This window comes from Tuber melanosporum (genome assembly GCF_000151645.1).
Source record: "Tuber melanosporum whole genome shotgun sequence assembly, scaffold_164, strain Mel28".
Taxonomy (NCBI): domain Eukaryota; kingdom Fungi; phylum Ascomycota; class Pezizomycetes; order Pezizales; family Tuberaceae; genus Tuber; species Tuber melanosporum.
The window spans coordinates 174637-191510 of NW_003298824.1; the positions used below are offsets into that span (position 1 = coordinate 174637).

General features: G+C 49.3%; 1 protein-coding gene; it reads left to right on the forward strand.

The window, feature by feature from the left end:
- Nucleotides 1-11861: 11861 nt before the first annotated feature.
- On the forward strand, nucleotides 11862-16290 carry GSTUM_00003311001 (uncharacterized protein; the record flags this gene model as incomplete). XM_002836877.2 has 4 exons in its annotated part: nucleotides 11862-15228; nucleotides 15281-15738; nucleotides 15859-15966; nucleotides 16025-16290. 4 exons carry the CDS (start codon nucleotides 11862-11864, stop codon nucleotides 16121-16123), a joined length of 4032 nt encoding a protein of 1343 aa, XP_002836923.1. The 3' UTR covers nucleotides 16124-16290.
- Nucleotides 16291-16874: the final 584 nt, after the last annotated feature.

The following is a 16874-nucleotide window of genomic DNA, read 5'->3' on the forward strand; positions in this document are numbered from 1 at the left end:
TTAGCCCAACTGATAATTCAGTACATGATATCATACCATACAAAGAGAGCAAATAGGGGAACGTTTTAGAGTGTCGGGGTAACTCTAATACCACTACTTAGCTTTTGCCTTAGAGAGAGAAAAACGGCCCTATTGCATTCGTAAGGGATCTTAAAACTCCTCCTCTTAGCAGGAGCTTGGAAATTCACAACCTCTCACTCCATGCTACACTATAAGACTTGAAGTGAAAAATCTCTGATCCACTCCCCCCGGGATCCCTAATCAAGCATGCATACCGAAAATTTACCTTTTTCTCCGAAATGTTTCAGCTCAGGATATCCAAGTGAGTGTGGCCTCAAAACTCAAAACTGCGGTGGGCTTTACCCACTATGCGCTTGCCCACTGCCAGTAATTGGGTTTGAAAAGTCAAACTACAATAGGGGACTTCCCGTAGGAGCCGTATAGGGGTTTAGAAGTGGTATTGGCATATTTTCACGTTAAAATCTACAAAACCAACATCAGAATCCCAAACTTTCTAAATCTAAGTTACCCGCCTCCCCGGCACAGACTTCAAAGGTCCAGAAACCTAGAAATTTGTATGCCATTGGTCAACAAACTCCAAGGTCGTGACTCTCGATATATCAGGCCGTATTTCTCACTACACAAACTGAGGAACTAATAAGCTACTAGGGGATGCAATCCTGTGTGAAACCATTTCCTACATGCATTTATTAAGTTCCATATGTTGGATTCCATTTTTCCACAATGGTCACGATCCAGAAATTTGGGGGGGTTGCGCTTCTTTCTTCTACGTAGATAGCCTATCACCTAGATTTTTGTTCCAAGCCCCAGATTTTTCCAAGTTCCTACGGTAAGTCTTTCTCTGACTAACGCACACTAAAACTAGGGGTTCCATGGCTGCTATAATTTCACCAACATTCCCATAGCGAGTCCCAAGAGAATTGTAGACTATTACTACACACCTAGAATACCCTATCAAATTTCCTTAGTTTTTATCTCCCAAAGGTAAGTGATATGGGCATCCAAGCCTAACAAGGCCAGCTACGCTCTACAATTTTTACTCAAAAACCCCCGCCTTGATAGGTGCTATTCCTCCAAGCCTAACAGACTCCATATCCTTTTGCTCTGCAAGGTTGCAAGTAAAAGGTCTCAGACCCCTTGTTAATGTCAAGGAAATGAGTGGCAGCGGAATAACGAATAACACGTTGGTGTTTTGTGCTCGTACACAGCGTAGAAAAAATGGAGGAAAGCGTTATCGTTTTTCGGTGGTCTGTGGTCTGCTCTAAATACAGGAAAAAAATGTCTACCAAGATGATATAGCATACTCAACTGCCTTGGGTTATGCCCTATCACACACTAACTAGTCTCCACTACAGATCCCCTCATTCAATCACACTTCTCACCACACCTGCTATGGGAATTACAACCAGTCCATCACTTATCATAAGTGTCTATATGCAAAGGAGCTTGCCTGAGTACTTTCGCTTTAGGCAGTCGAATAACGGGCTTCTTGGTGCAATCTACCCGATGCGACTTGACTCTCCCGTTCCACCTTTGGTATTCGACGAGTGATTATCTGTGACTAAGCTGCGAAACCACCAAAGGAAGGGGTGCGCCAGTCGATGGCCTTCCGACTCTGGCAGTATAATTGGATAGTAATAGCATTTGCCACCACCGTGCGCGTACACAATTGTGATAGTCCTATTTATGTTGCGGTGTAGATCAAGAGTGCAGACCTTCGCATACCTTGTCGGTCCAAAAGAGGTTTATCCCAACAACCTAGGCCTCCAGTTTAGTCCGTAGGCTTTTATCTACAAAAAAAGAAAGCCTAACATTATGTTCCAACCCGGGGCCATCTATCACCTACCGCAAAAACTAGAATAATTTGAGAATCTCGCTAGGACGTTGGAGCTGCCCCTCCTGGTGGTTTTTTTCCTTTTATTCGTCGCAACTAATGCTCCTTAATCCAGAGAGGGAAACTCTGGATGTCCCAACGTGATTCACAACTACCCCAGTCCCTATGGTAACACATTACCCCTCACCGCTTGTCCTGAAGTTTTAAGAAATTTATCCCTCGAGATCGCTTAATATAATAGCACCTATCTCCCTAAAGTCTCCGGAACATGAGTTACGTGTCCGTGGTCCAAGTCACAGCATCATAGAACCCTGGAACCATTTATACCATAAATAAAGCACTTATCCACCCCCCCCCCGGAGACCTTTAAAAAAGACGAGTATGATGTCATAGTAGGAGTAGCGGCTTGCTATACCACTTACAATTGAAGTTTATGCAGTTTATGAAAACAACTGTTGTTCATAATTTACTATCAACCACCTATCTCTCCGACCCAGATTTGGGCTCACATAGTAGACATTAACCTCTCAGATTGAAAAACATTGGCTTAGGTGACTTAGCGGAAAGAGCATTCTGTGGGAAACGCATTTTCTCCATAAAAATGCATAAATCGAAACCTTCAACCAGAAAAATGCTTTCTCGACCCCGAGGCTATCCTCCCCTAGTAGCGGCCGTGTTCACAATAATTGCTCAATAACTAGTACTCAGCCCCGCTGATAAAGATCTCAAAACAATAGCCGCGGCCCCACAGATGTCAGTACCTTATCACCCACCTGAGCATAGCCCCACCTACCCTGGGCAGATCAATTAGGCTGGCCGGCATCTATTTTATAAATTTGTGGGCTCTACCCTGCTTTCCTTCCGCTCCCAGAAACTCCACAGACCGAACCACCGCCACAATAGATCCTCTCCCAATATCGGACAGCGAATGGTAGAAAACGTCCCTATTGTTGAAAGCAGTATCCACTCCTTCAATATCCTGTATATCTCCAATGCTATCGCTGCGAGTATGGAGTCTTAGGCCGTGGCCTGGCTGCCCCCGATAATGTCATAGGTACGGCTTCAGGACAATCCAATTCGGCGGATGGAGAATATAAGAAACTAGCTACCAGAGACCAATAAGTTCAAAAGCTAGTATAATGGTATCATGGTTGGAAAGGCGAATCCGACCATGAGACTTGGTTCTACCACGGCAGGCAAGGCGGGACAAGAGCTACACCAAGTAAGAGGGCAGAGATATCGGGTGGAAGGCAAGATTTCCTAGACTTCCACTGACTAGTTAAAGGGACATTTGGCACGCCATCCTTTGTAAGGTTTCAAAACTGCATTTTGCAAGGCATAATATGTTAAACTGCAGTTGGTCAGATATGGTATGCATTGCCAACACCCTAAGGAACCTTTATCATGTGATATCACAACAAAAAAAGGCAAGCAGCTTTTTGGGCTCACCCCGAAAAAGAAAGGAGAATATTTGTGGTACAGGTAGTCCAATACCATAGTTTCTTAAACCCTACGCTACTTTTGGTAGCGGTGAGCAAGGACACAGACGTGGACGCAGAGTGGAGCGCTAAGGTGTAATGATGCTTCAAGAAATCGAGGAAAGCTTAACATTCGACGAGTGGAGATCTGCCTCTATGTATATTCAAAAGTTGTGGGCTTGCCAAGCTGCTATACACCCACTCTTGGGACTATGCCCACTGATACACACAATATACAGTCGCCCTTATACCCCAACATACTGACAAGCTTGCTCCTCCATACTCCCAATACAACAGCTCTCTACTGCTAGGATATCATCAACTTTATCGTTCAAACTACATCTCATGAGGTTCGAAAATTCTTCCTTACAAACAACGCCCTGACGAACACCACTAGCCTTATATACTGCAGCTACCCTACAAACCGCAGTTTATGAGGTGTTACCTCGCAAACGAGGGCGTGTCAAATACCCCCTAGGTCTTTTAAACCCTTTGAATGTGTTGTAATATGACTTCCTAATGCGGAAGAAGAATCTTATGTCATAGGAAGGACAAAGACTCAACAAGTGGGGACTCGAGAGATGTGGGAAACAAAGGAAAACTGTGGAAGTGTTAACGGAAAGACAATGGAAAATAAAACCTGAGGGAGCATATAGTATAAGGATGCGATAACAGTAGGAGGGAGACGAAGATTGAGCATTCTCATTCCCACGAAATATTTCTATATTACAACAGAATCGAAACATAGAACGAGTGATAACCGGTGAGGACTTGGCAAACTCATGCAACAAATCATGACATGATAAGATAGTTCTATGCTTGATTCATCGCGACAGGTTACACTCTTTTGTCTCTTATATCCATCCTCCAAACTCTCCTAATGTCCTAAGGCCTTCGATTGAAAAAATGCCCGTAGAAGAGCGCCTCAGGATAGGAACGGGTAGGGTTTCCGAGGTTATGGAGGTAGCGCGAGCTACTATGATACTTGTAGGCTTCGGGTCAACAAACGATCGACCTCGTCTAGAGTCCCCCCGGAGCATCGAAGGCTGCATTGCCTGGAGAATGGCCGAATCGAAGGTCAAGTTCTAAGGCGGGAAGCGATGTTCAGTGCCCTGAGTTGGGACCATTCAAGGTGGACTACCGTAAAAACTCGTTAAATTCATCATCGCAGATCTCTAGGATATCACTCTCTAAACCATGATGGGCTTAGCAGAGTATGCTAACAAAATAGCGAGATTTAATGAGATGCAGCAAGCTCAGTCTCCCCGAGCTACTCGAGTACACTCCCTCTGGAAAGCACTACTTGAGTGTACGAGTACGGTATCCCTCAGTCCCAATCACCGCGGATAACAATTGGGGCAGGATTTGGAGACGTGTAGTCATTGGACATTGAGCCAGGGGCTGGTCAGCATCGCAGGGTTAAGCGAGAAATAAGATGCGGCTCTACTGCCTTGGGGCACTAGACGTTGGAGTGAGCCCGCTGGTGCCATCTCAACCGGTCCAACGATATCTACACAAGGCTTCAAATAATTGAATCCTACTACGAGTACGGTACTTTAGATGCGGGTACAGTATGATACAACTCTTTCTAGAATATAAGTGACGGGGGTGCCAGCACAATTAGGGGCCGTACCGTCCGCGGTCCAGTGCTTGTCCCTTGACCGGCAGGAACGCAGGGAAGCGATGCTCCCCAAAATGAAACGCTCTAGGTCCGTCCCACGGCTCTGCCCTGAGCAGCTCCTCGTGTGTTTTTCAGAATCGCACACCTCCGTGTCTCCTGGGTAGCCCCTTCTGCGGGCGTATCATTATTGCCATGTGGGATTTGCTTGTTAAAAGCACAGCGTCAAATTCAAACCGTCACCATATCATATGTTGATTTTCCTCATTGGAAAACCCCTGCAATCCTGAAACCAAGCCAAGGCCCGAACTTCCCCCTCGAATCTACCACGGCCTCCTTTCTTGCAAAACCCTTCAACCAAGTGCATACCGATATCTCATCCTCTCCCTACCGACACTCAAGCAGTCCGGCAATCCCATACACATTGCCACGAACCCCTCGATTACACGGGCGAACACCAGTCAAATACTCCAGACTTCGCAACGAAACGAAAATGCTGGCAAACATTCCTCAACTCGCAATCATTCTAGCCTGTCTTTTAGCGGCTGTAATGGTTTTGGGGTTAATACTCTGTTTGATTAAGAGGCAGAAGTCGAGCCACGGAGGAAGTTTCTCGGTCCTGCCCAATTAGAGGTATGGAGAAAGGCGAGAAAGGGGAAGACCAAAAGGATCGGGTACTACACTGCACTCTCCAAACGAACGATGAACGCGATTATCTATCTATCCTTACCGATCCATTTCAACGATATCGAATATCGACGATGTACTCCTTCCACCTATCATTACTCCACACATGACACACATTGTATCGCATCACACCAACTTGTTGCGCCGGCTACTAGAGGTGGAAACTTGATTCTTGTACCATACTTTTCTTTCTTCCTTTCTTCCTCCGTCTCCCGTTTTTGTTATCATTTCATTCTTCTCCGGGCAGGCAGAATCAGGCAGTACCCTCTTTTACTATCCTATTTCCTTTGTCACAGTCCGGCTGGATATCTGGAGGGCGTTTTGTATTGTTTTCGCTTTTAAGAGGTCTGCGGAATAAAATTAATTTTCTTTCTTTTGCACAAAGTATCGCTCGCTCGAGAGGCTTACCCTCGACGCTTGAGAGCTGGGGAATGGGTGGGGGTACCTTACTGTATCCGCCCATGGCTCTAGTAGTTTGTAACTCCTATCCAGCCTGGGGCAGCGTCGAGTGAGCCTAGATGACGGGAAAAGTACTGGGAATGTCGGTATCATACTCATTCCTTTCTGCGGCTACCCACAACGGACATATGTTCCTTCCCACGTTCTCGACCTCTGTACTATCATTTATTTATCTACTTGGCCTATGGTACCCGAACCCCCAAGTCCCGGCGTTCCATGACAACATTGATGGTATAATAATCCCAGTAGTAGTATGTTGCACTGGAGAAAGCATATTAGGGCACGCATGGAGGTATAGGGCATAGCAGGGATTTAGGGCTCACATGTACGAGCAGAGTTTTCACTATAAAGTGAACCGGTAGCTAGCAACCTCTATAGAAAAATTGAACTAGAACATACCTTCCTAGGACCACATCTGCGCACGATCATAGCCGACCTCCATCAAACATGGCAGGACAAATTCCGGCATCCCGGGACCTCTCGGTATCCCACTAATCTTTTTTCTTCCAACCTACGGTAGAGGCTCTGTGAGTACCGTACGGTATGATACAACTTAAGCTTACTCCTAATTTAGCCTGGATCAACTCTGGTGATGGCTGGGCGAGCAGGGAAGCACTTGGCGACTGGTCCGGAGTTGGACTGCCGGCGTGGGGGGGGCGCCACACCTTGCTGCACTGGACTGGATCGGGGGAAGTAGGGGGGTTCTCGGTTAGAGTTGGGTTTGGGCGGCTGGAGCAGGTGTGGCTGGTGAGCTGGTGAAAATGATACACAAATTGAATTACCGCACTCTCTGGCGCCATGAGGCATCCGACCAGTTATTGCACGGTATCGCGAGGATGGCGTACCGGTACCGGTATTGTAGTGCTGGTACGATAGTGTAATGTCGTGATTTAAGTCAATTTCAATTTGGAGCTGTGTGCACAAGCTAAAGTCTCTCACACAGTACTAGTACGGTATACCGGTTCTCAACCAGAGTTCGCATCGCGCACAGCGTTCTAAAGTCGTGAAGCAAAACGCTCGAATCCCGTATGCGGTGGTGTTGGGCTCGATCTTGTCAGTACCGTCCCTACCTGTAGCGGTACTCAATCGCGTTCTATGCAAGTCGTGTTAGTTCCCGAGTTTGAGTCACTCTATACCTACTCGTAGGTACGGTACCGTATTATACTAGGCGAACGGGTCTGGTTGGTTCGACATGGCTACATTGTTGCACGGAGCGGAGCACCGTGCTTTGGAATACTGTACTTGTACGGTACCTGTACGATAGACGCAGGGATGCCAAGACTGTGGTTGTGGACATTGTGGTGATTTTTTGGGATTTGGGGACTTGGGAGTGTTGAGATACTGAGATGAATGGGTTACCGGTGTGTGGCATCGTTTGGTACTAGAGGAAGTAATCTGGGATTGTGAGGATTGGGCTGAGTGGTGGAGGCTCTTTTGTTCGAGAGTTGAGGGTGAGATCGTGGAGTTTTGTATTTATGACACGATGTCTGCTCGGTTTTTCTGTGAGGTGAGCCCCCAACGGTGCCGGCAGCCTGTACTTAGGTACTCGTACGCGTACTAGTACGAGTAAATTAGGGCTCACCCGAACCTTCAGCCACAACCGGCATCAGGGTTAGGTTTTTTTTTCGGGAAAGACATCGGTAGACTATGTACGAGTAGTACTTAGTATCAAAGCTAGAGCTAAGCATTTTAGATGGCGAACCGTCGGACCAAAGCTTGTGCCACAAGCGAGAGGCTGCGAATAGCATCACCACCACCCCTCATATCATACACACGATGCTCAAGATGATATTATGACGGTGCTTCAGCGTAGTTAAGAGAAAGGAGGAGAGACCTCCCGGAACGAATGTTTCTCAGCCGTTAGAGGCATTTTTGGGAATGCACTCCGAACTGGGACTCGAAGGGAAGAAGGGAGCAGAGCAGGTCAATGCAATGGATGAAGCAAGCAAGCGCTTGACCAGGGACGATGCATATAGAGGAGCCAATGGCAGTTTAGCTCCGCCTGTCACTTTTCCTTTCGCGGGTGACAACTCATCCCACCCACACCAATTCAAGGTGATTTGGTTGGATGGACGAGGGGAGCCGCTCTTTTGAATTCTGGTGAATGAAACCGCTTTTTTTTTAAGGGAAAAAAAAAAGAGGGAAAATTAATTTTTCTATTCATTACTCGTATGCCGACACTCCCCCCCCCTTTATTCTTTATTCTTTTTTTTTTCTTCCCTTTTCTTACTTGTGGCAGTTGGTGGTGGTGATCGTGTTGTAGGATTGGACTGGAGGATACAGCACTGGCATCTCTCTCTTGCGTCTGGTTTCGCAGCTAGCGTGTGGCCTGTTACTAACAGAGCCGAGAGGTGGTGAGAGAGAAATAAGGTGCGGACAGAGTGAGAAAGAAGGACCAATACGAGGGAGACTTTACCATCGGGGATTCCCTTTCCTTTCCTTCCTTCTCTCCTTGATCTATCCGTCCTCCTTGTATCGTTGGATCAAAGCAAGTGAGAGGTGGTGAGAGTGAGACTGCGGTACTTGGTTGCCGCTTTGCCCTGCACGAACCTTTCTCTCTCTCCCTTACCTCGTTTCTCTCCCTCCTCCTCCCCCCACACAGTTTTTGTCTAACCACCAAGGGGGACCCTTCTACCGGTTGCCTCTACTGTTACCTAACCTTCCTACCTACTTTCATCTCCATCGCACGTCGACATCAGGCCTACTCTCCCTGCCTGCCTGCAACAACAAGCAGCCAGTTGCTTGCTTGCTTTGCATCGGTCAGTCGATCAATCAAACTGCAATTCCCTCAGTGGACCCTTTCTCTCTCTTTTTTACCCTTTCTTTCCTCACTCCCTCTTACTATACCGTGTTCTTCCCCCCCACCAAAGTTTGAACTGCTGCGTCCACCCCCTCCCTGCCGTTCCGGCTGAGAGTAACGTTAACGAAGATCGTGGGTAGTCTATTTTTTTTCTTTTCCCGTATCCATTGTGTTTCGTATTTCCAATCTTTTGCCCCTCTTCGATCTTACCTTTCACGCCACCTCCCATAATCTCCCGTTTGGCTGTCTACCTGTTTGTCATCATTATTGTCATCGTCATAATCTCCATCTCTATCCCATCCGTTCCCTTAGAGCCTTGCTAGGGAAACCCACCCTTATCCACCCCTTTGTTCTCTCTTTTCTTCTTTTAGTCGTTGTTGCTGATAGACTCGCAACGTCACTAGGTATAGACGATAAGGGAATAATTTAGTTTATTTTTTGTCGTTTGTCCTTTTTTCCCCTCTTTTCTTTTCTGCATCTTCCCCCCCCCTTTTTTTTCCTAGGGGAGAGATAGAAAGGAAGGAAAGGAAAAAAAAATTATACGGAAAGCGAAAGAAAAGGGGGACCTTATTTTTTTTATTTGTTGCTGAGGGAGTTAAAGTCCGAGGAGGAGATTTAAACGAAACGAAACGAAGAAGACACGGAAGGTTTGAAGAGAGCGAAGGAGAAACGGAAAAGTTGGGAAGACAAGTCTACAAACGCGTGAGTGCCATTGATTGATTAGTCTCTGTCTCCCCGCTTGTTTGGAAATAGCAATTGACTTGCGTTGATTTTGTAGTACACGAGATGGAGCAACAGCAGCAACAGCTGCAACCGTCGCAACAGCACCCCTATCTGGACTTTAGTTCGGGGTTCGCGATGCATTCTCAGCCACCTCCACCGTCGCGGGATCGTCCCGAGTCTCCTAAACGTGATGACAACGCGAGGTCCGGGGTTGAACATCGTTCCCAGACTGGTGGGCAGCAGCAGCAGGGCGTTAATAATGCCAATGGAGGTGGAGGGTACGCTGATGTGTTTGATAATCAGACCGATCTGCTCGTAGATTATTCCGAGGATCGGGAGCCAAGGAATAGTAGTGGGAATGGAGCGGGGAATGGGAATGGGGTTGGGGGGCATAGTGGTAATGGTGGTATTAGTGGAGGAGGGGGAGGTGGTGATGGGGGAGGTGGGGATTCGCCTTTGCAGCATTTCAATAACCCTTCCAATACTCTCGGTCCTGCATTCGATCTTGAGCCTCAACATCGTCAAGGTGATCATCATAGTGCTTCTTCATCCCCCGTAAAGCAGTACACCAAGCCGAGCCATGTGAACCCGGCTCAGCCGTCGCCGCAACAGCAGCCACTACTGCAGACATCCCCGACTTCTCGCTTCGCTCAGGTTCGTCCGGGAAAAGACCATTCATCGCCGGAGCAGCACCACTTCTCAAAGGCTGCCTTACCCCCTTCGAATCAGCCCCAATCGCAATCACAATCATCTCTGGTGAATCCCTATTCACATCCGACTGGTGGACACAGGACGTCGTCGTTTGGTAGTGTCAATAGCAATGACCCCCGGATGCAGCAAGGATCCTCCCCGATCCACAACTTTTCAAAGCCGGTTCCAGTTCAAAAGCAGCCCCCGGTAGCACATTTCTCGCAGGCACAATCCACTCCGTCCTCGTACCACGACGATCCTCTCCCAGGATTTCGGCTGCCACAGTCTACCTCCCCCGCTGCAGCCCCCAACCAGACGCCGGCTTTCAATCAACCATACCCTCGCCCTCCGTTATCTAATGCATCGAATTCTTCACAACCACTGTATTCAAATCATCGAGAAGCACAGCCGGCTCAACATACTACTCCACCATCAAAGGGCGAGCCTACTTTATCTTTCACGGCTAGCTGGCTCGATCGCGCAATGGATCCTGTCCCACCGCCTCCGCCGGGATCTGGTCAGCCAATGACGCAGTCAGAGTCGATGCGGTCGCTACAAGAAGGTTCGGTTGTCGAATCACGGCGGTCTGATTATAATACCGTGAATGCGAGCACGTCAAGTCTGGGGCGTCCGCCGGTGCTTGGAACTCACCCTTCGCAGGAGTATGATCGCCATCAGCTGCAGCAACAGCAGCAGCATGTAGGGTATGACGCTGGAGTTATTCAAAGGCCTACTCCCCCGAGCCAGCCACCGTCGCAACAATCTCACGTGTCGCATCAGTCGCACATGTCACATCAGACTGGGAATTATAATTCCCCATCGTATGATGATAACGGGAGCCGGGAACGGGAACGGGAGCGAGAGAGAGAGCGAGAGCGGGAGAGAGAAAGAGAACAACTGCCTTACTCACATCACTCTCAGCAGCAGCCGGCTTCACCACCTTATCAGGGAACTGTGTTCAATTATCAGCAGCACTTGCAGCGTCAGGTCCTCACTGCATCAACGTCACCTCGGGGGACGACTGGATATGGCCCTCCGCCTTTACCGTCACAGCCGGTACAGACTGGTAAAGCTACGAGCCCGCTAAGCTTCCGGACCGGCGAAATATACAAGCCACCACCAGCCAATTCCAGCGGGTTGGGGGTTTCTTCTCCAACTTCTAGCCATCAGACCTCACCGCCTAACCAGCAGTTTGGCTCACAGGGTGGGAGTCCACAGGAAAGGAGGGTTTCTTTCGGACAAGGACAGATGCCCCAGAATATTAGTCCCTTGCAGAGCCAAAATAGCCACGGTGGGTATAGCAATCAAACTAGTAGTCCCCATAATCAGAATACGCCGTTGAGTTATTCGAATTCTCCACATGGTTCAAACACAAATTCCGCGCGACCTAATCGTATTAATCCTTGTTCTCCACCACAAGCGTCTCACCAGCAGCAGCAACAACAGTCACCACTCGAAGTCCCCGAAGTACCTCGTGACGACCGTGATCACTCTCGCGATCGCAACAGGGATCGTGAATCGGAGATGCGGGGCGGCGAGCGAGGGTGGGATATGGATGGAGAGCGGGAGAGGGAGCGAGAAAGAGAATGGGATCGTGAGCCCCGAAAGAACCCAGAACTTCCACCGATAGATACACATGCTCAGCATCGCCGCGAGCACTACCGTCCGCAGCCCCTGCTTACCCCACTTCCTGATGGGCCTGCTCCTCCGCCTGCACCGTCTTGTCCTCCCCCGGATACTCCTAATAGCGAATTTGGTAGCCCTGGTGCTCCGCCTTATCTTCGGTCAGGTGGGTACCGTGGGATTATCAACATAGGGCTCATGGGGAAGAAACTGCGCGACGATGGTGACAGTGGGACACCGACTGGCTTTCTTAGGACCCACAGAGGAAAGAAGGGTTCTGATGAGAGTAGTCGCGGTCCCCCGCCTTTGCGAAGGAGGGTCAATAGCAGTAGTAGTAGTAGCCTGGGGAAGACGGAGAGACCTGGAAGTGCTGAGGAGGATGACCCTATTCCGACCGAGTATAGGCCGCAGAAGAGGATCGATGAAGATGTTGGCGAGGAGAAGGATGAAAATGAGGAAGTGAGTAATAGCGTTAAGAAGGGCCTCGGGCTGAGGTTCCAGTCACCATCTGGTATACCTTCCCAGCAGCCTATTGGTAACGGAATGGCACAGCAACTCCAACAGCCGCAACAACCACAGATGGCGCAGAATACCCAGAACTTGCAGGATTCGCAAAAGTCCCCCGAAAAGCCCGGTTTCGTTCGATCTCTGCCTACCGGTGGTGTCGTTACCCAGCAGAGGAGCCCGGCGGAGGTTGGCTTGGGCACTTATCTTTACACTAAACCTGTTCCTCCGCCGACTGGGAATAACCCTGGGACTACGAATTTGAGGTTTCCTGGGGCGAATCATGGCCATTATGTCACTTCTCCATTAGCTAGTGGTAGCCCTGGGAGTGCGACTTCACCGGGTTCGAGTGGTGGTATTGGTGGAAGTACCCGCGAGAGCGTCATGAGGGGTCACTGGGCGGATGTGACTGCGGCTGTAGCTAGGCCTGTTCAGCAGCAGCAACAACAACAGCAGCAACAACCACAGCAAGAACAAAGGAAGGTCAACATGGATGAGAGATCGCCGCAACACGCGCCGCCCCCGCAACAAATCTCTCAAATGCCGCAGCGTGGTGATTTCGTTGCTGGAGGATTTGACAGTTTGCAGCAAAGGACACAACTTGGAGGTGTTCCGCCTTCGCATCAGCAGCAGTCTCCGCAACGCATTCAACAGCAACAATCTCCCCCGATGCCCCCAACGCTTATACCTCAGCATCAGCACCAACACCAGCAGCCGCTTGAGCAGCAACAGCCACCTAATATGCAGCAGCAGCAGCAGCAACCTGGTCCTTTACCAGATTATGGAGACTCCGGCGCCTACAAAGCCTTTACGCAAAATTTACAGAAACCTCTTGTGACAGCGCAGCCTCAAGCCCAACGCCGCGTACAGATTAGGTCTCCTCCCGAACTCATGGATGAGCAGAATGATGATGAGGGCACTAACCCTAGCGAGTCATCAACACCGGAGATCCCTGCACTCGGGGCGCGCGTGAAGTTTCCTCCTAGATCTAACTCAACAGAGGATCACTTGTTTAACTCTTTCTCTGAGATTCTGCCTTCGTTACCATCTACACATGTTCATTCATTGCTCAATTTTGCTTTCTACCTAAGTGAGGATGCATTAGTTGCGGATAAAGCGGAGAAGCTGAGGATCAGCGCTTCGAATACCCCCTCTGAGAGTGGTTGGCGTGCTGTTGATGAGGAGGTTGGTGTCTTGCGTGAGCAGAGATTGAGAAGGTGGAAGGAGTGGGTGAAGATGGAAGGAGCCGAGAGGACGAGACCTGTTGGGCTGCTATCCAAAGGGAAAGAGGAGGGGCGTGAAAGACAAAGATTGGGGTTGGGTGGGGAGGAAAATCCTTTTGATACCGAGACGGATGAAGACGATGGCGAAGGTCTTGGGTATGAGGGCCTGCAGCCTCTGCCACCACCGCCTAGGTTGCCCGAGATTGAAAACCTTGATCTGAAGTCTGCCGGGATGGATGCGTTTGGCGGACACCGTCATCACCAGCGCCAGCATCAACATCGCCATAGTGATCAGTACCGTGAGATGTCCGAGCGAAAGGACGTTCCCCCAGATGCTCCTATGCCACCGCAACAGACACCATCGCCTACACCTACCATCGACCAGGTTGCCAATGCTCCTAAGGTTGATTTGGAACTTCAGATGCCTCGTCCTGTGCCTAGTGTTCCTGCCATCCGGATTGATCCATCTGCTAGAAGAAGGTTCGATGATGATAATTCTACTGTTGCTTCAGAGGCGCATAGTCGCGGTGGTCAGGAAGATACTGTCGGTAATGCTGGGAATACTCCATTCCCTTTCACATTCCCCAAGGTTGGCAGCGGCGGAAATTATGGACCCCAGGAAATCAGGCCGATCGACACTAAGGGACTCGTCGCTATCATCTCTTCTTTTAATCGTGGGAACTCTGCTGCTAATGGTGGACCTAGCCCCAGCGGTGGAGACCCTCCCCCGAGCACCGCTGATATCCCACCGTTTTTACACATGGCCTACGCGGCCTTGGACACAGCGGTTAATTCCCCTTCTTTGGATACCTATCTTTCTGAAGCTCGACGTTCGTTGGAGACTATGACCTCTAATCGTCTTACTGTGTTCAACAACGAAAGCCATACTCGGCGTCATCGCAATCAAGCCCAAACCGCTGCAGTTTACAACACTGGCAGATTTACGTTCGCTGATATTGAGCGGATGAGGGATGAGTTCGAGCAGGAGGAGAATCGAAAAAAGATGGAGGTGGATAAGGAGATCTATCTCATGTTTGAGAATGAGTATGTCGAGGTTGCCTACAAGGATGTCAAGGGACAATTAGAGGTGTTGGGCGGAAAATGGTATGAAGAGGTTAAGGTGTGGCTGTTCAATGCTTCTACGGCTGCTTCTTCTGGGGGACGAAATAGTGATGGCGGGAGCACTGCTGTTGGCACTGGGTCCGGTGGCACCGCTTTGGAGTATCATCTTTTGCTTGAGGCTATCGATCTTCTCAATAAGTTGCATATCACAATGGAAGAGCACGAACACGTTTTACAAAGCCTCGTTTCTGACAGGAATGCCCGCTACCTTCAGGTTTCTGTGCAACCACTCATGACTGTTGGTGAAACGGCGAGGGCTGCTGATGCGGAGAGGAGATTCTGGATTGACGAGCAGGAGAGACAACTCAGAGGCAAGTTGGAGGGCGTCAAGAGGGCGAAGGAGCATGCCAAGGCTGTTGAGCGGGTAGTTTCGGAGCTCGTTGGGGGCTTGAGGAATAGGTTCAAGGATGTCGTTGAGGCAATTTACGCTGTTATATTCCAATTCCGTAAGCATCTTTTTGCCATATTTGGAGTGGTTTACAAAGCTAACATTTTTAGCTCCCGGCGTTCTTCCACAACTATTCCGCCGCTTCTTCGATAGTAACCCTGGTCCTGGTGCGATCCATTCACAACCGAACTCTCAGCACCCCGGCTCGGAGTCTTCTTCACCTACCTCTTCCTCCTATACAATCCCTAAGGAAGTTATTCAGATGATGGCGGATTCAATCCAGACCCTCGGCGAAATAGTTGGTTTAATAAAACTCGCAATGGACTTTCAAAATGCGCCACAAATTCGTGTTTGCGAGGCTACGACTGCACTACAAGTCGCCGAAGACCATGCTCGCAACAACGGCGTTACCGCACCTGCGGCCTCTGCGGCAGCCTGCTCTCAGGGGCTTGCTATTCGTCTCCCGGCGGCTTTGAAACGCATCCGCGAGGAGCAAGTCGAAATCGGCGAGAAGGGTATGGGCGAAATGATGGAGGCGCTTCGGAAACTTCAAAACTTCCTCAACACTGTTTCAGCAGAGGGCGGCCGGTTAAGTTTAGCCGGGGTCGGAGTACAACCACCCCCACCCCCACCCCCGATGGTTCAACAGCCGCAGCAACAATGGCCTAATGACCCGGGCCTTGAGCAGCAATCCCACCAGGGCGGCCCTCCCGGCGACGAGTGGGGATATAGAGGTCAAGTAGGACCCAGTGGCGGCGTCCCAAGCCTTAGTAGTATGATTGGGAGTTTTCGTGCTGTACGTCTTTCCACTATTTTACCATGACTCGATAGATGCTGATGTGTGTGGTATAAAGAGACCAGGGCAGACCAACAGCCTATTAATTTCTCCGGGGGGTTACTCTCCTAGTGGGTATTCCCCGGCTAGGTCTTCACTGTGGAATAGCCCCTATTAAGTGATTGATGAATGATGAATATACGAGGTGTTGGTTTGATTGTGGAATAGAGAAAATGGAAATGGCGATGGATGGAGGGAAGAGGGAGGGAAGGAAAGAGGGAAGGGAAACGATGATGATGATGTTATCTAAGTTAGTTTATAATTCTAATCTGGTGATGGAATGTACTCTGTACTATACTGTGGCGCGGTTTAGTGGTGGTGATGGGCTGGGCGTGAAGTGGGGATGATAGAAGTGACTTGCATGAGGTATAAGTGATAGATATCAGAGACCTCCGAATATCGCACCTAAGTGGCTGCCGACGAGGCCCATGGAGGGAATTATCGTGACTGAAGTAAGCTACAACTATACCTAACCAATCCATCTATTCATCCATCCTACTACTGCGGGGACACTACTGCTGTACTAGTACAAGAGAAGTTGGAACCCCCCGAATCATGGCCTGTGATAGGATATAGTAACTCTTCGAATCATCATCCTTCGTTGGGGTGTAGGGCTTAGGACACTCATGATTTACCCCTCTAGTTCCAGAAAGCATCTCAGGAGAAGTGTTTCGCCTGGTATCGTGGACTTCCGCAGGATATGTTAGGTATTTAGAGATTGGGTTCAGGGTACCCCTGCATGGGCCAGCCAGGTGGGTGTTTGGGAGGGGGCGGGGGGCGCTATCCGGTCCATGGGCGGAACAGTTACGAAGGTGTGGTGGTGATGGAGTGGTGATATGATACTGTTTATAAAATCGATATCTCACCGT